The sequence below is a fragment of the Raphanus sativus genome, chromosome 9 (assembly GCF_000801105.2).
Source record: "Raphanus sativus cultivar WK10039 chromosome 9, ASM80110v3, whole genome shotgun sequence".
In the NCBI taxonomy this organism is placed as follows: Eukaryota; Viridiplantae; Streptophyta; class Magnoliopsida; order Brassicales; family Brassicaceae; genus Raphanus; species Raphanus sativus.
In genome coordinates, this window is record NC_079519.1 from 8,365,596 (window position 1) to 8,390,779 (window position 25,184).

At 29.8% G+C, this 25,184-nt stretch overlaps 2 protein-coding genes and 2 long non-coding RNA genes across 4 annotated transcripts; 2 read left to right on the plus strand and 2 right to left on the minus strand.

Annotated features, from left to right (window-relative positions):
• The first annotated feature begins 2,573 nt into the window (after positions 1–2,573).
• LOC130500328 (uncharacterized) lies at positions 2,574–3,289 on the plus strand. The gene is made up of 3 exons (XR_008938933.1): positions 2,574–2,846; positions 2,991–3,124; positions 3,219–3,289. It is a non-coding gene; the product is annotated as an uncharacterized LOC130500328 (long non-coding RNA).
• A 1,590-nt stretch (positions 3,290–4,879) lies between these two features.
• On the minus strand, positions 4,880–5,568 carry LOC108838679 (putative lipid-transfer protein DIR1). The gene is made up of 2 exons (XM_018611567.2): positions 5,189–5,568; positions 4,880–5,072 (listed from the first exon to the last, which is right to left on the minus strand). Coding segments are annotated over exons 1-2 (306 nt in total). The 5' UTR covers positions 5,494–5,568; the 3' UTR covers positions 4,880–5,071.
• Positions 5,569–12,800: 7,232 nt separating this feature from the next.
• On the plus strand, positions 12,801–14,412 carry LOC108832629 (uncharacterized). The gene is made up of 6 exons (XR_008938269.1): positions 12,801–13,141; positions 13,309–13,366; positions 13,460–13,624; positions 13,727–13,966; positions 14,111–14,244; positions 14,342–14,412. It is a non-coding gene; the product is annotated as an uncharacterized LOC108832629 (long non-coding RNA).
• Positions 14,413–18,373: 3,961 nt separating this feature from the next.
• Positions 18,374–19,063, minus strand: LOC130500357 (putative lipid-transfer protein DIR1). The gene is made up of 2 exons (XM_056995331.1): positions 18,683–19,063; positions 18,374–18,566 (listed from the first exon to the last, which is right to left on the minus strand). Coding segments are annotated over exons 1-2 (306 nt in total). The 5' UTR covers positions 18,988–19,063; the 3' UTR covers positions 18,374–18,565.
• Positions 19,064–25,184: the final 6,121 nt, after the last annotated feature.

The following is a 25,184-nucleotide window of genomic DNA, read 5'->3' on the forward strand; positions in this document are numbered from 1 at the left end:
GATAAATTTTCTTATATAAATATTTAAAAATTATTTTTATATATTAATTATTTTTAAATTTGATAAACGCTTATATATAAAGTAATGTGTTCTCTACAAATATATTATAACATATGCATGCATTTTGATCACCTATTATATATATTATTTTAATGAATTTATGTATGTTATTTATATTATGTATATTATCTGCATATATTTATAAATTAATATATTTTATAATTAATAACTATTTAAAATTTTATTATTTGTACTATAACACATGCATGTATTTTAATCGAATGTTTAATTTTTTTTTCAGTTTGTCTCTTATATATGTTTTCATATGATTAAACTAATATTATTTCAAATTTATAGATATGACATCTAACTATGGATAAAACGTGAAATTTAGTACACGTATTTGTTTTTCATTTGTTATGTTTGATCTGTGTTTTATAAATAAGTAATAAATATTTTTAAATAATTTAAAATACAAATTTTATAAATATTAATAAATATTTTCAAATAATTTAATATTTCATTATATTTATTAAAGTGACGACATTTATTATTATTTTCAACATGATATTTATTACTTATTTATAATAATTTATATTTTATTTACATACTTAATTTTTATTTTAAAATCAATATTTATTTAAATATAATAATTTATTAATTTAGTTTGATCTGCATTTGTTCTACATGATTTGCATGATATGCATTTATTTTGCTTGATCTGCATTTCTATTTGAACTGCATTTTTTGAACTGCATCACCCATTCGAAGCCTAATTGTCTGTAAAAAGATATATTAAGGAAATTTCCTAAAATACCATTTTCATACGATATATTAAAGTGACTAAAGCTAAATCTTAAGGGATACAAGTTTTGTAACTAAACAAAAAAATAAAAAGAAAAAGAAAGAAGAGATATACATGCTCAAATTGTCATGGGTAAATACAGTAATTAATACATAATATAATTTGTTTTAAAAAAACATACATAATATACTTTCTATGTTCTAACCATGACATTGCAATGTTTATTTCTCTGCTTTACATTTTTATGGCTATTGCTCCTAATTTCCTTATTTTATTTTATATTTTATTTGTTTGTCTAGGTCAGATATCGTATTATAAGTATGAACAAGACTTGGGTTCACCCCCTATGGTGAACTCTTAAATTCACCTCAAGTCTTAACATCAATCAAAGTGCCATGTAGGATTAGTTAAAAAAGAAAATAAAATTAAAAAGAAAAAAGGAAAAAAGGTGAAAAAGACGTCGACTAATTTTTTTTAACGTCATCCATGATTTCTTCTTCACCACTTACACATAATATTGAAAACTTATTTGTCACCCACACAGAATATTGAAAACTTTATTTGTCAAATTAGTATCTACAATCTTATGTCCTTATACCCTAAATCTAAACCCAAAGCACTAAACCCTAAATCCTAAACCCAAAATACTAAACCCTAAGCCCTTGGGTAAACCCTAAACCCTTGGGTAAAAAGATATTTCAAAGGTTTAGAGTTTATCCAAGGGTTTAGGGTTTATCCAAGGGTTTAGAGTTTAATGTTTAGTGTTTATTAGGGTCTATCCAATGATTTAAGATTTAGTGTTTTGGGTTTACTAATTTGACAAACAAAACTTTCAATATTCTGTGTGGGTGATGAAGAAGAAACCATGGATGGAGTTAAAAAATTAGTCGATGTTTTTTCATCTCTTTCCCTTTTTTTCTTTTTAATTTTATTTCATTTTTTTACTAATCCTACAAAGCACTTTGATTGGTGCAAAGATTTGAGGTGAATTTGAGAGTTCACCATAGAAGGTGAGGCCAAGTTTTGTTCTATAAGTATATAAAAAAATTTGGGATATCCGGACATCGGATGGAATCGAATCAGGTAATTGTCACATCGGATCACGATTACAGTGAGATGTAAACTTATGTAACTATTTTCTTCTGTGCCGTTGAGATGTCGCATCATGCATTACGGAATATGGCAATGTTAATGCTTAGTGAAAGTTAACAAATGCGTAGACTCTTGGCTCTCTTAAATCAAGCCATCGTCCAAAATGTGTAAATAAACGGACAAATGTGGGGATCTTAGTTGCATGCACAAGTCTCCCGGTTGGTGAATGATAGGACTTTGTTGGATATTAGTCAATGTCAATATTTTTCGTGTAAAATAAGTCCAACTGTCCAAAAGACTATTCTTGTCATGTCACAACATGTCTTTGGTTTTCTGAACCATCTGCCTCCTATGTTGCAAGTCACAACAGTAAAACACAGAGATAATTTCACTGGAGAAAGTTTCACAACTTTTATGATATCAAACACAAAACTTTGATTCATAATCATGAGAGAGTGAGCAGTTCTCTTCTCTTTTTTTCCTCAGTTTCTTAGTTTTCTTCTCCTTGGGAAAGCCATATCATGCCGGTTTTGGGGTAGCGCAAGAACATGGGTCCTCAACTCCTCGTGTTTTTATCAATATTTCTTTAATATTTTAGGGTCTTTATTTTAGAGCCAGCCAGTAGTTTCATATTAATTTCGCACTATCACTTCTTTTTTTTTTCATATCAAATCCATTATAAGTTTATGTTTTGATTTTTGTAAACTAGATGTGGTTTAAAAGAAGGTTACAGATGTGGTCATTGAAGCCATGAACGGACTTCCAACGTTCGCCACGAGTCAAGGTGGACCGGCTGAGATAATCACTGATGATGTCTCTGGTTTCCACATTTATCCCAACAATGGTGATGAATATGTTTCCAGGATTGGAGATATCTTCAGCAAGTGTAGTACAGATGGTTTGTATTGGGATACTATCTCTAAGGCTGGTCCAAACGTATCTATGAGTGGTAAGTAAACTTCAATTCTAAAATGCAGTCTTCTTTCCTCGGGTTTTCTAATGAGGTCTAAGCATGGTCACATTCGTCTGGCCAAGCAAATGGCAACTGTCACCTTACATTTGCTTATTAATAGGTTTTTATCGTCTTTTGCAGCTACACATGGAAGATCTATGCAGAGAAGTTACTGAAAATGGGAAGCATATATGGATTTTGGAGACAAGCGAATGAATTCAGAAGAAAACTAAGCAGTACATTGACATGCTTTACAATCTCGAGTTCAAACATTGGTAAGTTTCTTTTTTTTAATTAATTATCATCTGAAGATTTACTATTGATGATATCTACAAAACTAACCTTTATCATCGGAGTGCTTTCTTATAGACCAAGAAAGTGACTATCCCGGAAGATAAAGCTCTACCACTAAGATTGGCTTAACTATGTAGCCTTCTTCCCAAGAAACCAACATCTCTTGGAGGAGGAAGTAGGCAGACAGAAGTCACAAAAACGCAACCAAAGAGTAGAGGTGATCAAGAACAAAATGAGGTAAAAGAGGGGTTGCTTGCAGCTGAAGCATCAGAGAGGATGAAAGTTTTAAAGACTTCTGAAGCAACACAGAGGCTAGAGAAGATGAAGATAGCGTACAGACAACAACGGAACCAAGGAGCTTCGCCAATTAGGAACTTGTTTTGGTCAGTAGTGGTTTCTCTCTACATCTGTTCCACCTTGAAGCAGAGGTTCTTTGGAACTTACTCTGTTCAAAATGATCAAGAATTGAAACAAAAAGCTGTAAATTCGTAATGAATGATATTAGTGTATTTTAATAAAAAAACTTTGTGAATTATGATTTTTATTATAATGTTTTTGCTTACCAGTCACCATATTTGACAACTTGAAATAACATGTGTTCATATTCTCTACAAATATTGATTATGAAATTTTTTTGAAGATATATTTGAATAAATTTCTTAAGATTATAAATAAAGCAATGAATCAGTCCATATGATAATAATTTGAGATAGCTATATGGAGCAAACGAATGCAGAGACTGTATGTGAAGTTTCACTTTTGTTCTAGGTCCCAGAATAAATGTGGTAAGGTGGAAAACTGTATATCAATGCTTTAAGACCGATAGTGATTATAAATAGCATCTTCCAAGCAAAGCTTTAGATTGAACAATTAATTCTTCCCCTCTAAATAACACCCGCCTTCCAACACTATATACTTTGTTTAGTCTAACACACCTAGTGATTTGCATGGATTGCCACATGAGTTTCATAAAAACCTTGCTGGTTTTGGTTTTGAAGTTAGAACCAATGTTCGCTCTAGCTATAATCCTAAAATCGTTAGAGGTGTGTATTTTGTTTAAAATCTTGATCTGCGGCTTTAGTATACATTAGGTATGTTTAGTTGCTGAATCTCTTATTAAAATGAGATTTACTTGATCGTTCAGTCCTCTCTTTTCTCTTATTAAAATGAGCTTCTACTTGATCCACCAAACAAGACATGATATGATTTTGCATTCATCAACAAAACATGAAACTTTAATTTTAAAACTACAACAACACAAGTATTTTTTAACATCCCCGCGCTTGCGCGGAGCTTCGCCCCTAGTTTAGTATAGCACAAGGCTCTCGTACTTTTAAAGCCGGGCCTGGCCATAACGATTCACATGCTAGTAGTTCGCCGTTTTCATTTAAGGTGTACAACATAGAAATAGAATTCAAGGATGACTTGGTCGAGACGTTTTCTTTCTTTTCGTCAAGCTTCTTTCATAAGAAACGTTTTTTATCTGACTTCATATATTCTGCAGGCATTTGTGATTTGTGAATCTGTGATAATGTAAATTTATTAGAGATGCATACATATTTGTGTATGTTGCAAATCAGACTCTTAATTTTACGAAGCAGTTAAATTCCAAACGATTATGCAACTATATTGTCTATATATTTTTTTTTCAGTTTTAATTATGATTTTGGATCTGTCCAGGGAAGAGGCATATAGAGTTAGTTTTTGGAAATTCAAGAAAGTATAACACAATGGAGTAAGCCAAAAGCAGTAATTTATTGTTTTTCATTAGTACATAGAACGTGGTTCTTTTATTTAGAAAAGGTGACTGAAAAATAATTGCAAAATCTGGTGGTTTATTCGAATAGAACAACAAAAGACATATTATAACTTAGAGACTTAATCTTGTGGCAGGCCGGAATGTGTCAAGTCCAGCTCAGTTCTTCAAATCTACGTAGAGAAAGAACAAACAAAATCAACGTAAGACTTTCTCTCTTTACTCAAAACATGTTCCAATATTATTAATGTTACTTCTGAATTTTACCAAAAAAGAAAGAGAATTTTACCATGGCAAACAGGAGGGTTTCTTAGTAATGCCACAATTGGCCCCTAGAGTCTTGATTTTTGCTGAGTCAATCCCGGACCTGGTGAAGTAAGGGCAGAGACATTCAAGATTAGCGGTTTTGGCCACCGCGCAGCATTGGGGAGTGGGAGGTGGTGGGTTGTTTCCAGTGACAGCCGGACTGCATTTCTTCAAGTCGTTTGTGTTGACGTTACATATGGGAATACTCTTAGCTTCTTCAATCATCATCGCAGCGGTTACAACCATCACAAGAGCTGCGATGAGGATTTTAGTGTTGTTCTTACCCATTACGTCTTTTTTTGTTTGTTTATCTTTACCCTCTTTTTCTCTCTCTCAAGTTCTCAACTCTGTCGTGAAATCCTTAATCTAATGAGCTTCTTATATAGCAACCGCAGAGCCATGTCACGGGTCTTTTGTGTAGAAAATTAGTTAGCAAAGGGACAAATGTGCTAGACCTTAGTTTCATGCAGAAGTCTCCTCTAGAAACTTCTCCTTTTCTTTTCATAAAAAAAAAAACTTCTCCTTTATGTGACTCAATGGGTTTTGGTCTTTGTATTTTGGCTTGCACTTGTCACTGCAACTCATATAGTATATTTTAAAAATATAGCGAGAAAGAAAGAAGTGATATAGCTGTTTTGTGATGTAACACCAGAGATCTGGTTTGTGAACTTGTATCTGCTTACAATGAGAGGTAAATTTAAGTGGTATTCAAATGTAACGTCAAGTCGTCTTTTGAGTCTAAAATGTGTAGATAAGCCGACAAATGTGGGAGACCCTAGTTGCAGGCATATAGACAACTGGCAAATGTGGGAGACCCTAGTTGCTGGACGAGATTTCTCCAATGTGTTTGTGTTGAGTAACAGGGCCGTCTCAAAAAATTTCAAGGTGATTATTTTAAAAATATTAATTATATATTTAACGGTATAATGAAATAGTTTTTAAAATTAATAATTTTATCTATATATATTTAAAGTTTTTATTCAAATTATAAACTATAAGTTTGAGAATATATCTAAACTTTGAAATTTTAAACCAAATTTATGTATTTAATTTTAAAAATGTCTTAGCATTTTTTATTTTTAGATTCAGACCATATTCAGAGGCCCGACCCTAATAGAAAGCTGTAAAAGCATAAGTTTCCAGCCTTAAAAAAATATATAAAAATCCCGGCCAATTTTTTTTATAAAATTTCATTAGTCTAGTGGTAATTTTAGGATAGTTGGAATCCTTGCAGCCGAACAACGAGTTGGTCAAAAACAGCCTTTTTTAAATAGCTTCTGGTCCTCATAAATTAGGATCGCTACTGCCTGTTCAACCGTTCTAATAGCACATGCTATTAGTCAGTCCTATTGAGTAACAAATGGGAATGCTTTCAGGTTCTTCCATTAAACTAGGGCGACGAAAACAATCACCAGAGTTGCTACAATGGGTCTGGTATTATTCTTATACATTCTCTCTTTGATTCTCCTCCTCTCTCTTGACTCTAGTACTCTACCTTAGAATCTTAAATTTAAAGACCCTAATGTAACAAGTTGATTCTAAGAGTATGATTATCGCTGCCGATTTCTTAAAAAACCTTGTTTTTGTTTTTTGTTTTTCTTTTTAGTTTGGATTTTGTTTTAAAAAAAAATTAAAAACTAATTAATCGCGGCCGTTACGTGTTAATGGGATCCGCAACAGTGCAAGAAACAGACCAAAATCGATTTTTATTTCATATTTTTGTGATCCATCGCAAACCTTTTTGTGGGGTCCACACACTAAATAACCCACCGGTCTAAGTGAAACCTAGAAAGAGCGTGTGATGTGGGTCGTTGACTCTCTGGTCCTAGTCAAATTGGTCTTGAGTTGAAACGTCTGAAAATTGCAATTGGAGGGTTGTGGTAATTACTGGCATCTTTTTCTCGTTCCACACATTTAAATTGAATGAAAGTTTTGATAGGATTGATTGTTCCAATTTTGTATTCGTGATACCTTATATACTAGGTGATTCTCCCGTGCTCATGCACGGGAATAAATACATATAAACTAATCAAATCATAATAATTATTAAAAATTTACATTTGATTTTTTATAATTTTAAGTAATTTTATTACTTATATTTATGATGAATAAAGAGAATTGTATTAGGTATCATTATATGGATATAAAAATCTATATATTTGTTCATAATTTTTTAGTTATTTGAATTTATATCATAAAAATAATATTAAATATCATTATGTTCTCATCTTAATTAGATATGCAATTCTATGTATAGTAATTTGGATCAATTCATGTATGGTATCGTTGAGCTCTATATTTGGTTTCAAAGTAAACAACAATTTTTAATTAATATAAAATTAAATTTTATTTTAATTATATTTAGTTTGGTTCATTCTATTAGATTTGTAAATATATTTATACAAGTTTTTATAATTGTATATATGTTTTCTGAGAAAAAGAAATATAAAGCTGAAATTGCGTTAATAAATACTTCTAATATTTTAATTTTTTAATATATCTTATTTTGGATAAAATTATATAAAATAAATTAATGTGATAATAGATTAAGAATTGAATAAGCAAACCAATTCAGAAATATTTAAATTCATTGATTAATTTCAAATTCATAAGATAGTTACACCCAGAAATTCAAAAGATTGTATTTATACATATGTTTTCATTTTAATTAGTTATCTTATTTCAAACATAATATTTTGGACAGTTCAAGTGTTCATTGTTGGGTATATTTTCGCATCTATTATTTCAAACTGAACACCTTTTTTTTTACTTTAATAAGATTAAAGTTGAATTACAATTTTTAGCTTAATTTAGTTCAGTTCATCTTTTTATATTTCTAAGTATATTTTATAAATCTTATAAAATTTGGTAAGTTTATTTTTAAAAATATAGAAACACACAGAAAATGTTGTAGTTGCATTCATGAACATGTTTTATAATATTTAAAAATTCATGTACATATATGAATATTTATAAAACAAGTAAATCCTAATAATTGGTAAATCATTACTTGTTAATTGTGGATACATTTTTATAATTTTATCAACAAAAATTAGGTAAATTTTAATTTTAATTTATAAATTTTCTTAATGATATTAGATGATCACTTTACGTTGTTTGAAATTAATTTTCTTTAAATCATTTAATCAAAATATAATCATTTTAAAATATGTTTTCTTAAAAAATTGTCTTAACTATTTTCTTTTTTAAATTATATGTATACACCGATGTATTTTGAAAATTATTAGATATTCACTTATTTATGTTTTTAGGGAAAATATAAAGTAAGAAAAAATAAATTCGTTTTTGTATATAAAAATCTATATATTTTTATAGATATTTCCTTTTTATTATATATGGGTTTATAAGATAAATAAACTATAATAAAAAAGATAATTGAAGCTTTATTAATAAAAAGGAAACTAAACAATTTTTAGTAATAGGTATAACTAAAATTAATTCATTAAGGGTATTCGTGTAATCAACCATTATGAGAATCAACGTGAGCGCGACACATAGGAAACTGACTTCTCAAATAATATTATAGAGATTATAATATAATTCATGGCATTTTTTATGCGTGATTTTTTTTAATTTAAACCATTGTTTAGAAATTTTATTAAATGTATCTTATTAAAACTAATAATATATACAATCATTGAAATACTTTAATCATAATATTTTGATGTCTTTTCATTTTAAATATAAATATATTTATTTAAAATATTCTAACAAATCTTTTTAATAATATTTAACAAGATCTTAATTTTCAAAAATTATATTTAAATATTTTCACTAATTTTGAAATGATTTTTGAAATATTATTATACATTAATATATTCAGTTATCGTTTATAAAAATATATCTTATTTTTATCTATTATATAATCATAATCAATCATATTAAAAAAATTAATGTATTAACCTAAATATGATAAAATTGTATTAAATGATAGGTTAGCATTAGCAAAATATAAAAAAATGTATAAAAGTGAAAACGTATAAAATCTTTATAACTCCTTTAATCATGATATCTTATCATCTTAAATACATATATATACTATTTTAAAAACTTCAAATAAATCTGTTGAAAACTATTTTAACAATATCTTAATATATATGCTATATTCCGTGTAATAGAACATAGAAACTAATAATGCGCAAACATAAATCGTACACATTTATATGGTAATAACCAATGGCACATGATGTAATAATTTTAGTAGACTAAGGGTTTTTTAAAAAGGTGTGAGAGTGCTTATGAGGCTGCCACGTATGAAATGACACTCACGTAAATCACATATCAAGTGAAGGTTATTTATTTTTAGTGCTCCTAAAATAATATATAGGGGATAAAAAATGAATAGGATTGCATGCAGGATGAATCTGTGTAAAAAACAATTGTTCCGCAGGAACAAGGAAAAAAGGAGTGCACCATATGCAGAGGCACAATAGATACCGTCTTTCAATTTTCTTTTTGCGTGAACTGTTTTTTTTAGTTATTTTTTTTCTTTTTTCTTTACCTATAATGTATTTATACACGTTATGTTCTATCTAGTATGAAAATAACTACACTAATTTTTATCTTTTAAAAAAAAGACAGATATGTTACAATATATCAGACAAGTGCCTGAAACCGAAGAGTAACTAATGACACTCTCATGACTCTTTTCGGGGCAACATTTTAAATAATAGAAAACATTTTAAGTTATAGTTTTTTATATTGTATTAACTAGATTTTCATATTTTCATGTTGTCTCCTTTACCTATAAATATTTCGTATTAATTTATTTTTTCTTTCACAAATTAAAATTCCTCTTCAAGTGTAAGTTTTTATTGTTTTTAATTGAGAATTCTAAGATAAATTTACTTATATAAATATTTAAAAATTATTTTTAATATATTAATTATTTTTAAATTTGATAAACGCTTATATATAAAGTAATGTGTTCTCTACAAATATATTATAACATATGCATGCTTTTTAATCACCTAGTATATATATTATTTTAATGAATTTATGTATGTTATTTATATTATGTATATTATCTGCATATATTTATAAATTAATATATTTTATAATTAATAACTATTTAAAATTTTATTATTTGTACTATAACACATGCATGTATTTTAATCGAATGTTTAATTTTTTTTTTCAGTTTGTCTCTTATATATGTTTTCATATGATTAAACTAATATTATTTCAAATTTATATATATATGACATCTAACTATGGATAAAACGTGAAATTTAGTACACGTATTTGTTTTTCATTTGTTATGTTTGATCTGTGTTTTATAAATAAGTAATAAATATTTTTAAATAATTTAAAATACAAATTTTATAAATATTAATAAATATTTTCAAATAATTTAATATTTCATTATATTTATTAAAGTGACGACATTTATTATTATTTTCAACATGATATTTATTACTTATTTATAATAATTTATATTTTATTTACATACTTAATTTTTATTTTAAAATCAATATTTATTTAAATATAATAATTTATTAATTTAGTTTGATCTGCATTTGTTCTACCTGATTTTCATGATATGCATTTATTTTGCTTGATCTGCATTTCTATTTGAACTGCATTTTTTGAATTGCATCACCCATTCGAAGCCTAATTGTCTGTAAAAAGATATATTAAGGAAATTTCCTAAAATACCATTTTCATACGATATATTAAAGTGACTAAAGCTAAATCTTAAGGGATACAAGTTTTGTAACTAAACAAAAAAAATAAAAAGGAAAAGAAAGAAGAGATATACATGCTCAAATTGTCATGGGTAAATACAGTAATTAATACATAATATAATTTGTTTTAAAAAAACATACATAATATATTTTCTATGTTCTAACCATGACATTGCAATGTTTATTTCTCTGCTTTACATTTTTATGGCTATTGCTCCTAATTTCCTTATTTTATTTTATATTTTATTTGTTTGTCTAGGTCAGATATCGTATTATAAGTATGAACAAGACTTGGGTTCACCCCTATGGTGAACTCTTAAATTCACCTCAAGTCTTAACATCAATCAAAGTGCCATGTAGGATTAGTTAAAAAAGGAAATAAAATTAAAAAGAAAAAAGGAAAAAAGGTGAAAAAGACGTCGACTAATTTTTTTTAACGTCATCCATGACTTCTTCTTCACCACCTACACAAAATATTGAAAACTTATTTGTCACCCACACAGAATATTGAAAACTTTATTTGTCAAATTAGTATCTACAATCTTATGTCCTTATACCCTAAATCTAAACCCAAAGCACTAAACCCTAAACCCTAAACCCAAAATACTAAACCCTAAGCCCTTGGGTAAACCCTAAACCCTTGGGTAAAAAGATATTTCAAAGGTTTAGAGTTTATCCAAGGGTTTAGGGTTTATCCAAGGGTTTAGAGTTTAATGTTAGTGTTTATTAGGGTCTATCCAATGATTTAAGACTTACTGTTTTGGGTTTACTAATTTGACAAACAAAACTTTCAATATTATGTGTGGGTGATGAAGAAGAAACCATGGATGGAGTTAAAAAATTAGTCGATGTTTTTTCATCTCTTTCCCTTTTTTTCTTTTTAATTTTATTTCATTTTTTTACTAATCCTACAAGGCACTTTGATTGGTGCAAAGATTTGAGGTGAATTTGAGAGTTCACCATAGAAGGTGAACCCAAGTTTTGTTCTATAAGTATATAAAAAAATTTGGGATATCCGGACATCGGATGGAATCGAATCAGGTAATTGTCACATCGGATCACGATTACAGTGAGATGTAAACTTATGTAACTATTTTCTTCTGTGCCGTTGAGATGTCGCATCATGCATTACGGAATATGGCAATGTTAATGCTTAGTGAAAGTTAACAAATGCGTAGACTCTTGGCTCTCTTAAATCAAGCCATCGTCCAAAATGTGTAAATAAACGGACAAATGTGGGGATCTTAGTTGCATGCACAAGTCTCCCGGTTGGTGAATGATAGGACTTTGTTGGATATTAGTCAATATCAATATTTTCGTGTAAAATAAGTCCAACTGTCCAAAAGACTATTCTTGTCATGTCACAACATGTCTTTGGTTTTCTGAACCATCTGCCTCCTATGTTGCAAGTCACAACAGTAAAACACAGAGATAATTTCACTGGAGAAAGTTTCACAACTTTTATGATATCAAACACAAAACTTTGATTCATAATCATGAGAGAGTGAGCAGTTCTCTTCTTTTTTTTCCTCAGTTTCTTAGTTTTCTTCTCCTTGGGAAAGCCATATCATGCCGGTTTTGGGGTAGCGCAAGAACATGGATCCTCAACTCCTCATGTTTTTATCAATATTTCTTTAATATTTTAGGGTCTTTATTTTTGAAATTCTTATAAACTAAGGATCCAATTTCTAAGATCTTTCACTAACAACATAGGTAAAAAAATCATATATATATAATGAGGCATTTTTGCCTCTCCTAAAGGTGTCCACGTATGCGTTTTTTTAATGCTTATGGGCCCCACATTCGGTTTGGTTTTGTGATTTATTTTCGTGTGATGTTCGGTTTGGTTTGGTGATTTATTTCTCGCGTTTGTGATTGAAATTAGGGGTTAGTGGTTTTCTTTTTTCGCCTCTTCCACTTCGACGACTCCGCTGATCTTTCAGTCCAGAGACAATGAAGTCTTCTCTCACCTCTTTGGCTCCCCTATCATGTTCAACGTATTCCTCTTAATTTCGCCAATAAACGTGATTGCCATTTAACCTAAAAACGTTGTGTATCTCTCCGTTTCCTCCACCTCAAATCTAAAAATTGGAGAAGGTTGAGAATTGGATGAACCTTCACAAAAACTCCCAGTTAATCTCCTTTATCAACCGTAGAAATAATAATCCTTATGTTGTCAAGAGGCAGATGACTAATATATGCTTCAGTACGATGAAAAGCATCAGAAGGTACAAACTTTTTCAAAACACAACAAAATCCGATTCTTTACTCTTTAATTAAATCTCATATTCCCTATTGATCTTTCTTCTTTTTCCTTCTGTTTGCTAATGTCTTGTGGTGGTGGCTTTGTCTCGCTGCAATTGACTCTTTGCTCACCATTCACCTCCGGTTACAGCCTTCCTGTCGGCCCTTCTTCCCGAGAACCATCACCGCCGCGGTGGAGACAAAACCTGGTATGATTCCCTATTCAATCAAAATAAGCTTTAATTGATGAGGAGATCTGAACATTTATAAAATAAAAAGCTCGATGTTCATTTTGTGTATAGTTTCAGCAGATCTGAAAAGAGAAAGACAAGCAGCAAGACACAAAGCAAGGATCTACCACAACCAACAGAGACCAAAGTCCGCCGTGAAGGTGGTGTGGGTCGGGTGGAACTGGAGTGTTCTTTCCAGGCAGTCATGGTACTGCTGTGAGTCAAGCAAGAAATCAGGTTAGAGCCAGCCAGTAGTTTCATATTAATTTCGCACTATCACTTCTTTTTTTTTTCATATCAAATCCATTATAAGTTTATGTTTTGATTTTTGTAAACTAGATGTGGTTTAAAAGAAGGTTACAGATGTGGTCATTGAAGCCATGAACGGACTTCCAACGTTCGCCACGAGTCAAGGTGGACCGGCTGAGATAATCACTGATGATGTCTCTGGTTTCCACATTTATCCCAACAATGGTGATGAATATGTTTCCAGGATTGGAGATATCTTCAGCAAGTGTAGTACAGATGGTTTGTATTGGGATACTATCTCTAAGGCTGGTCCAAACGTATCTATGAGTGGTAAGTAAACTTCAATTCTAAAATGCAGTCTTCTTTCCTCGGGTTTTCTAATGAGGTCTAAGCATGGTCACATTCGTCTGGCCAAGCAAATGGCAACTGTCACCTTACATTTGCTTATTAATAGGTTTTTATCGTCTTTTGCAGCTACACATGGAAGATCTATGCAGAGAAGTTACTGAAAATGGGAAGCATATATGGATTTTGGAGACAAGCGAATGAATTCAGAAGAAAACTAAGCAGTACATTGACATGCTTTACAATCTCGAGTTCAAACATTGGTAAGTTTCTTTTTTTTTTTAATTAATTATCATCTGAAGATTTACTATTGATGATATCTACAAAACTAACCTTTATCATCGGAGTGCTTTCTTATAGACCAAGAAAGTGACTATCCCGGAAGATAAAGCTCTACCACTAAGATTGGCTTAACTATGTAGCCTTCTTCCCAAGAAACCAACATCTCTTGGAGGAGGAAGTAGGCAGACAGAAGTCACAAAAACGCAACCAAAGAGTAGAGGTGATCAAGAACAAAATGAGGTAAAAGAGGGGTTGCTTGCAGCTGAAGCATCAGAGAGGATGAAAGTTTTAAAGACTTCTGAAGCAACACAGAGGCTAGAGAAGATGAAGATAGCGTACAGACAACAACGGAACCAAGGAGCTTCGCCAATTAGGAACTTGTTTTGGTCAGTAGTGGTTTCTCTCTACATCTGTTCCACCTTGAAGCAGAGGTTCTTTGGAACTTACTCTGTTCAAAATGATCAAGAATTGAAACAAAAAGCTGTAAATTCGTAATGAATGATATTAGTGTATTTTAATAAAAAAACTTTGTGAATTATGATTTTTATTATAATGTTTTTGCTTACCAGTCACCAGATTTGACAACTTGAAATAACATGTGTTCGTATTCTCTACAAATATTGATTATGAAATTTTTTTGAAGATATATTTGAATTAATTTCTTAAGATTATAAATAAAGCAATGAATCAGTCCATATGATAATAATTTGAGATAGCTATATGGAGCAAACGAATGCAGAGACTGTATGTGAAGTTTCACTTTTGTTCTAGGTCCCAGAATAAATGTGGTAAGGTAGGAAACTTTATATCAATGCTTTAAGACCGATAGTGATTATAAATAGCATCTTCCAAGCAAAGCTTTAGATTGAACAATTATTTCTTCCCCTCTAAATAACACCCGCCTTCCAACACTATATACTTTGTTTAGTCTAACACACCTGGTGATTTGCAGGGATTGCCACATGAGTTTCATAAAAACCTTGCTGGTTTTGATTTTGAAGTTAGAACCAATGTTCGCTCTAGCTATAATCCTAAAATCGTTAGAGGTGTGTATTTTGTTTAAAATCTTGATCTGCGACTTTAGTATACATTAGGTATGTTTAGTTGCTGAATCTCTTATTAAAATGAGCTCTACTTGATCGTTCAGTCCTCTCTTTTCTCTTATTAAAATGAGCTTCTACTTGATCCACCAAACAAGACATGATATGATTTTGCATTCATCAACAAAACATGAAACTTTAATTTTAAAACTACAACTAGATTCTGACCCGCCCTTTGAAAGGGCGGGTATATTTTCTGTTTTAATTTTTGTGAGAAATTTAATTTTTAAATTTTTGTTATTTTTTTAATCATATTTGTGTTTAATATTTTAATATAATTTTTATAACTATATTAAATATGCCAAGTTCCATAACTATACACTTATGTCATATATATTTCAGAAATTAATTTTATACTTTATTTCTAAATTTTGTAACATATTATATTTTCTTAGTAGGTACTTAACATAATTAGTAAAGAATATTCGTATCCAAAAATGATTCGGAATGGACCCGAAAATCAAAGTCCCATAATCTATTATATCTGGCATATATACTCGGACGAATTTTAAAATATTATATCCGAAAACCAATATCAAATCCAACCCGTATCGAAAACTGAACAATTTTTTTGAAAAAGTATTGAATTTTATATATATATATATATATATATATATGTGTGTGTGTGTGTGTGTGAATAGATTAATATGGTCTTCACTAACTTTAAGTAAAAATCACATTTAATAAATATTTTTAATCGAATAACTTATTTGAAACCCGTTAAACTAAAACCCGTAAAATACATTTTTATGAATAATACTTCCATAATAATATCATCTGATCATATTCCTAATTTAATAGAACACATAGATTAAATAATTTAATTTCAATTAGTAGTTTATCACCTCTTTTATCACACTTACATAGGTTTTCTATAAATCTATCTTATAAAAAAAAGGCAAAATTTGTATTTATATGTTGGAAACAACAATATCAATACAATTTAAACACATTATTTCAATTGTGCAGTTTAAAAATATATAAATATACCACTCTAAATACAAAGAAATAAATAGTCATTTTTTACAAAAGAAACAAATACCCAGTTATATTCTTTTTACCCCAAACAATATATGAACTTACACAACAAATCTCAGACAATTATTAGATAAAATGTGTTTAATTTTGGGAACGTAAGTGCTGTTTCGACTCTTTCCAAAACAATCTGGATCTAAATAAAACAATTATGTACCAAAAATTCAACCTATATCATAAGCCATACTTCATGGGACTGAATCTTATCCCTTCCATCACTCTTGTCCAAATCACCAGCCACTTCAATAGACCAAATTGTGTCAGTTGGCATAAAACTCCTGCATATAAAACCAAAGCATGAATAATTATTGTCTCATGAAACCAAACTCCAGTGAGGATTTCTTTATTCTTTCCCCCCCCCACCTTAACCTCACGTAAACAATGGATATAAACTCTATATCTCTGTCTGTTCAGATCCATGACAGTCCCAAAAAACATAACGTGCCAACACCAAAAGACAACCACAATATATTAGTGGACCCAACATATGCCATTACTCTTCTGCACTGCAACAATAAAGAGATGCACTGTGTAGCTTGGGTCGAGCCTACTATACCTTTATTGTCAAAATAAAAACCAAGTACAGATATAGCCTTAAATTGTATAGTAAAACATGATCCATATACCATTAAACATGAACAATATTTGAAATTCGATTCCATCAGAGACCATTTAGAACCATCAATTGTGAACCAATATCTTATTAGAATTATAGCAAATTCAACAGAGAAACATAGTATAAGGAAAGCAATAAAACACCAAAAGGGACCGTACAACTGTACTCCAATACAATGTTGTTCAACAAAAAGAAACTATAGTCCAATACCTGGTAGCTCCTCTTCCTCGTATTTCCTTTGAATTTGTATCTCATGTCCTGCATCAGAAAAAAAAAACAGATTAGAAAAACCTTCGATGTGATCCCGGAAGACATTACATCTAATAGATTTTCTTCCCCCACTTCAATCATGAGAGTGAATAACCAAAGAAATTAAAAATATCAATCGAATCTGTACACTGCTTTTGAATCCCGATTGCAAATCCTTGGAGAATATTGAGTTCAAAAAATTCCTCAGAAAAACTCTTCCTTTACAGTAATTCATCTCTTTAATCACAGATTACATGAATCTCGATTCTCGACAAAACCTACCACAATCCATATCAAACCCATGGATCTTCCGAACCTCCTTCGTTTCTCTATACTGAAGCTAGAGAAATCTCGAGTCACAACCATTCGAAAAGCACAAAAAGTGAACTCCCTTTAACCATACCATCCGAATCGCAACCGACCCATAAAGATTTCAATCAAAAACGAAGATTAAAACGAAGACCTGTCCCCAATCTTCGGTAAATAGTTAATTAAAAGGATTTTCGGTAAATATAGTATTTAATAAAAAGCATATGTTTAAAATGATCCAGTGGCAGAGACATGTAAATATTATTAAAGTAGAAGGGCACTTTAAAAAAGTGACTTCTGTTTTAATAGTATTGATAACACAAGTATTTTTTAACATCCCCGCGCTTGCGCGGAGCTTTGCTCCTAGTAGTTTAGTATAGCACAAGGCTCTCGTACTTTTAAAGCCGGGCCTGGCCATAACGATTCACATGCTAGTAGTTCGCCGTTTTCATTTAAGGTGTACAACATAGAAATAGAATTCAAGGATGACTTGGTCGAGACGTTTTCTTTCTTTTCGTCAAGCTTCTTTCATAAGAAACGTTTTTTATCTGACTTCATATATTCTGCAGGCATTTGTGATTTGTGAATCTGTGATAATGTAAATTTATTAGAGATGCATACATATTTGTGTATGTTGCAAATCAGACTCTTAATTTTACGAAGCAGTTAAATTCCAAACGATTATGCAATTATATTGTCTATATTTTTTTTTTTCAGTTTTAATTATGATTTTGGATCTGTCCAGGGAAGAGGCATATAGAGTTAGTTTTTGGAAATTCAAGAAAGTATAACACAATGGAGTAAGCCAAAAGCAGTAATTTATTGTTTTTCATTAGTACATAGAACGTGGTTCTTTTATTTAGAAAAGGTGACTGAAAAATAATTGCAAAATCTGGTGGTTTATTCGAATAGAACAACAAAAGACATATTATAACTTAGAGACTTAATCTTGTGGCAGGCCGGAATGTGTCAAGTCCAGCTCAGTTCTTCAAATCTACGTAGAGAAAGAACAAACAAAATCAACGTAAGACTTTCTCTCTTTACTCAAAACATGTTCCAATATTATTAATGTTACTTCTGAATTTTACCAAAAAAGAAAGAGAATTTTACCATGGCAAACAGGAGGGTTTCTTAGTAATGCCACAATTGGCCCCTAGAGTCTTGATTTTTGCTGAGTCAATCCCGGACCTGGTGAAGTAAGGGCAGAGACATTCAAGATTAGCGGTTTTGGCCACCGCGCAGCATTGGGGAGTGGGAGGTGGTGGGTTGTTTCCAGTGACAGCCGGACTGCATTTCTTCAAGTCGTTTGTGTTGACGTTACATATGGGAATACTCTTAGCTTCTTCAATCATCATCGCAGCGGTTACAACCATCACAAGAGCTGCGATGAGGATTTTAGTGTTGTTCTTACCCATTACGTCTTTTTTTGTTTGTTTATCTTTACCCTCTTTTTCTCTCTCTCAAGTTCTCAACTCTGTCGTGAAACCCTTAATCTAATGAGCTTCTTATATAGCAACCGCAGAGCCATGTCACGGGTCTTTTGTGTAGAAAATTAGTTAGCAAAGGGACAAATGTGCTAGACCTTAGTTTCATGCAGAAGTCTCCTCTAGAAACTTCTCCTTTTCTTTTCATAAAAAAAAAACTTCTCCTTTATGTGACTCAATGGGTTTTGGTCTTTGTATTTTGGCTTGCACTTGTCACTGCAACTCATATAGTATATTTTAAAAATATAGCGAGAAAGAAAGAAGTGATATAGCTGTTTTGTGATGTAACACCAAAGATCTGGTTTGTGAACTTGTATCTGCTTACAATGAGAGGTAAATTTAAGTGGTATTTAAATGTAACGTTAATGCTAAGAGTAATTTATGTTATTGGTAGGACCTGAGTTGTAGTCAAGTCGTCTTTTGAGTCTAAAATGTGTAGATAAGCCGACAAATGTGGGAGACCCTAGTTGCAGGCATATAGACAACTGGCAAATGTGGGAGACCCTAGTTGCTGGACGAGATTTCTCCAATGTGTTTGTGTTGAGTAACAGGGCCGTCTCAAAAAATTTCAAGGTGATTATTTTAAAAATATTAATTATATATTTAACGGTATAATGAAATAGTTTTTAAAATTAATAATTTTATCTATATATATTTAAAGTTTTTATTCAAATTATAAACTATAAGTTTGAGAATATATCTAAACTTTGAAATTTTAAACCAAATTTATGTATTTAATTTTAAAAATGTCTTAGCATTTTTTATTTTTAGATTCAGACCATATTTACAGGTCCGGCCCTAATAGAAAGCTGTAAAAGCATAAGTTTCCAGCCTTGAAAAAATATATAAAAATTCCGGCCAATTTTTTTTATAAAATTTCATTAGTCTAGTGGTAATTTTAGGATAGTTGGAATCCTTGCAGCCGAACAACGAGTTGGTCAAAAACAGCCTTTTTTAAATAGCTTCTGGTCCTCATAAATTAGGATCGCTACTGCCTGTTCAACCGTTCTAATAGCACATGCTATTAGTCAGTCCTATTGAGTAACAAATGGGAATGCTTTCAGGTTCTTCCATTAAACTAGGGCGACAGAAAACAATCACCAGAGTTGCTACAATGGGTCTGGTATTATTCTTATACATTCTCTCTTTGATTCTCCTCCTCTCTCTTGACTCTAGTACTCTACCTTGGAATCTTAAATTTAAAGACCCTAATGTAACAAGTTGATTTTAAGAGTATGATTATCGCTGCCGATTTCTTAAAAAACCTTTTTTTTTGTTTTTTGTTTTTCTTTTTAGTTTGGATTTTGTTTTAAAAAAAATTTAAAAACTAATTAATCGCGGCCGTTACGTGTTAATGGGATCCGCAAACAGTGCAAGAAACAGACCAAAATCGATTTTTATTTCATATTTTTGTGATCGATCGCAAACCTTTTTGTGGGGTCCACACACTAAAAAACCCACCGGTCTAAGTGAAACCTAGAAAGAGCGTGTGATGTGGGTCGTTGACTCTCTGGTCCTAGTCAAATTGGTCTTGAGTTGAAACGTCTGAAAATTGCAAAGGGAGGGTTGTGGTAATTACTGGCATCTTTTTCTCGTTCCACACATTTAAGTTGAATGAAAGTTTTGATAGGATTGATTGTTCCAATTTTGTATTCGTGATATCTTATATACTAGGTGACTAGGTGATAACCCGCACCTTGTGCGGGGTGAAATACTTAAAATAATGATGTATTTGTAATTTAAAAAAAATTATATTTTTGGAATTTTAAAATTTTCTCTACGAATAAGTATATGTTTCAAATTTAATAAAGCATTAAACGAAATATTAAATTAATGGTTTTTGTTGTTTTTTATTTTAGTGATTTGATAGTGGTTGTTGTTTAAAAATTGAGTTTGGTTTTTGTTTACTTCATCATAACTGATTTTACGTTTATAGAATCTAATATAATTTTATATTTAATTTTATTCAGCCTAATTTATAAATTCTTAAAATCTATGTTAAGCCCAAAACAAATATTGCCTGAACTAAATATTAAACACAATTTAGCTTATTTATATTACCACTATAAATATCAAATGATCTCTACAATAGGTACATAGCCATACTCTCTCCCTCGGTCATTTTTTCTCATCCACCAACTCTGATCCTTTCATGAATTTACGCCACTTGTTAATGTGTAAATAACTATGCTTAATTAAACTGTACGTCATCCATATCCATTGGTACGAATTGTACGTATACCATGTTTCTCAAGTGAAGAAATCTCGCTCATAAAAAACGTAAATGTATTTAATATTATCCAGAATTTGAGACTATGTTATAATATTTTTGGTCAAAAGTATGTGACATATTTTATAAACATTCATTATAAAATAAATGTAAGATATAAACATTCAAAGTTGTTGAATCATTAAAAAAGCAAAATCTTGGAGCATCCTTGTTTCAGAGTATTTATGTTTGATTTTGTTGCCCATTACCATCCAAAAGCGTGGAGCGTCCTTGTTTCAGAAAATAATCAAACTGCGAAACCAAATTCTTTGACAGATATATGGATTTATCTCCCTGAAAAAAGTAACAAAAGCTTCATATAACTTATGCTCTAAGGGTTTAGCTTTATACAATTTACAGGCTAACAACAACTTACTTTTGCATATATACAGACAATTTAAATCGTCTCGCTCCACCAAAAGCGGGAGTACTGCTTCCAAAATCTTTTGACTTCCATTTTTATCTACTTCAATATAGATTTGCACGGTTTCAAGTCGGAGATAAAATTTAGAGAATTCATTTTCTTTGCTAGTTATCACAGTTTTGAAATTCGTTGGTTGTAATAACGTAGCAATAAGTTTAGTATTATATATATAGTCATAATACATAGGGTTTCAGCGCAGAAAATTTGGTTGAAGGAATGTTGCATCGCCAAAAATCAGTGCTTATAAAGATCCCTAACTATTCGATTCCAATTTAAAATTTTGAAAAATATTTTATGCAAGGATCAGAAAATTTAGGAAACAATATTAAATATGATATTGACCAAAGACTTGCATAGATTGAATGATATATAAAAAAGACTTTTTCTTGGGTTCACCCCCTATGGTGAACCTTTAGGTTCACCAACCAATAGGAAGTTGTCATTTTAAATCTAATATCTTTTAATTAAGGAAACAAAATAACTTGCCAAATTATTTTATGCTTTTAAAATAAATAAAAAAAATGAAATAAATAAAAATAACAATAGTTCTAAAAAAAGATAATTTAAAAAAAATATTTATTTATAAGATTTAGAGTTTAGTGTTTAAGATTTATAGTTTAGAATTTATCCAAATGTTTATTATTTTCCAAGGGTTAGAATTTACCCAAGGGTTTAGGGTTTTTACCCAAGGGTTTAAGGTTTAGGATTAGAGTTTAGGGTTTAGTGTTTTGTTGACAACATGTTTAATATTTTTCCAAGAGTTTAGGGTTTACCCAATGGTTTATGATTTAGGATTAGAGTTTAGGGTTTAGTATTAGAGTTTAGGGTTTAGTTGACAACATTATTTTTTTTAATTCGTTTTTATATACTATTTTTATTTATTTTTAAATTTTATTTTGAAAAGATAATATAATTTGACAAGTTATTTGTTTCCTTAATTAAAAGATACTAAATCTAAAATGACAATTTTCTATTGGTTAGTGAACCTAAAGGTTCAACTTAGGGAGTGAACCCAAGAATAACTCTATAAAAAATAATTATTTGTCAATTATTTATGTTGATTTCTTAATTAAAAGTTTTGGAGCTTAAATTAAGGGATTCCATTACATTTAATATAATCTTTCTTTTCAAAGATCTATAAAATCAGTCAAAGTACTATAACTTTTAATTCAAGGTTTTACATTAAATGAATCGTCGTCACCTAAATATGTGCTTTCAAACCATATACCAGATACTATATGTTATTGTTTTACTTGTGATATGGTTTTCTTTTATTTAATTAAACAAAAAATTAAGCTACCTAGAATGTGCGTCTATATTATAATGGTTTGTTTGTTTGTAAAAAAAAGACAAACCATATGAAACAAAAGAAAGACAAACAATATGAAACTTGAAATAAAAATACGTTTTTGTATTGTTAAACATTAAATAAAAGAAATCTCACTTTTAATTACATTTCAATTTGTATTTATGATTCAACGTCTACAATCAATGCCCTAATACCATAAAATACACTTGGATACATAATCAATGGATGATTATCATATAAATCATGTGGATTGTTCAGCAATTAAATCGCTCCCTTTTTTTTGACACAAATTAAATCGCTCCCTTAATCCTGGTTGTTTTAGGAAAACACATAAAGCATATCAATTAATATAATTCACGGTTTGAGACTATTTTAAGAGATAATCACATTTGATTAAAAGAAATATGATTTACAAATGCATAAAAAATTTAAACTACACGTACTTTTTTTACGTACATTGTGGTTTCGTTTAATTATTTATTTCGATCATATATCATATAATTGAATTAATAAGAATAAACAAATACTAATATAATTTCTTATGATGTGAATATAATATAAGTACAATTTGTTTTCATTTAAAAAACAAATATAAGTTAAAAAAAACATATGAAATAGAAAAATAAAACCATGCATAAAAATATAAGAAATGATCATGCTGATCAGCAAGTTCTTAGAAAATGATGTGAATAGTGCCGTGAATAGTATCATCAGTTGAAGCCTTCGTTCGCAATCATATAATGAGGAATTAAATAAACTATCACTTATCACATTGCGAAATTTAAAACATTAGTTAACAAAATATGTGAAAAATGTATTACCTCAGTCTGAGAGCGGCGATTTCTGGAACATTATTGGACTCATATAAACATGTGTATCATAAGACTTACCTAAACCCGATATTCTGATAGAAATTTCCTAATTTTTTTCTTAATTCTATTTTGTAAATGGACTACGCATTGATAATAAATGATAGGTAAATATTGATTATGAAATCAAAATTTCTTACGTGAAACAATCACAATATTTGATAAAAACTACTAACCATAATCGTCTTATTGAAAATGTGCATAAATTAATATCATTAGGCAATTAATGTTGATTGCCTTGGTTACTAAAATCGTGTACATATATGCCTAAATTAATTCAAATGTTCAAACCACATATCATCAGGAAATTAATATTGATTGCCTTTGGTTACTAAAATCGTGTTTAACAAAATATATAAAAGTCGGTAAACATTAAAGTTTTATCAATCACAATATCATATGACCTTGATTGATATGTTTTTAATGCAAATACTAACACAAAAAACTTTAATAAGTGATTTGATTGAGATACGAATGAAATTAGAGCCTACATTAACTATGAATGTGTGAACGTATATAACATTTATATAGAGACGACATTACAGCAACTTTTAAAAAAAAATTGGACTCATACAAAACGAATGCATTCTAATTGTTATAACCATTAGAGATTTTAACACTTTCATAGTAAAAAGGAAAAAATATATATTTTGAACTGATATAGAGACGACATTATATTTACAGATCAAAAAGTTGGACTCATATAAATAAGAATGCAATATATTTTTTTAACACGTTCATTGTAATACATTTTTTTTATACTTTCATAGTTTAAAGATCATAGAATTTTCAACCTAATCTTGATTTCGAGAAAACATTATAATCACAGATCAAAAAAGATGTATTCATACAAAAAGAATGCATTATCATTTCATCATTTTCATAGTAATGCATTATTTTTTTTTGTTATTATTAAGAAAGCTTTTATAATATGATATATGATATATATGTAAATGTAAATGTATGAGGAAAATATAAATAGAACTATAAAAGTACATAACATTAGCGGTGGTCACATGTGTTATATAAAACTATATATGTATGCACGTATTATATATATATATATTATATATATATATATATATATATATATATATATATATATATCATTGCCATCACTAAAATATAGACAATCATATAGAATTGACTATCAACGTTTTTTTATTTGGTTAGAAAATCTCAATGAATCATATATTATAGTTAATGTTATAATGTGACGGGTGATGGCAAATCCTGTAATTATTCTAGCTAATAAAG

What these genes read in the sequence shown, in the direction of transcription:
- LOC108838679 (XM_018611567.2), bottom strand. Translation starts at nt 5,493, where the DNA reads ATGGGTAAGAACAACACTAAAATCCTCATCGCAGCTCTTGTGATGGTT.
- LOC130500357 (XM_056995331.1), bottom strand. Translation starts at nt 18,987, where the DNA reads ATGGGTAAGAACAACACTAAAATCCTCATCGCAGCTCTTGTGATGGTT.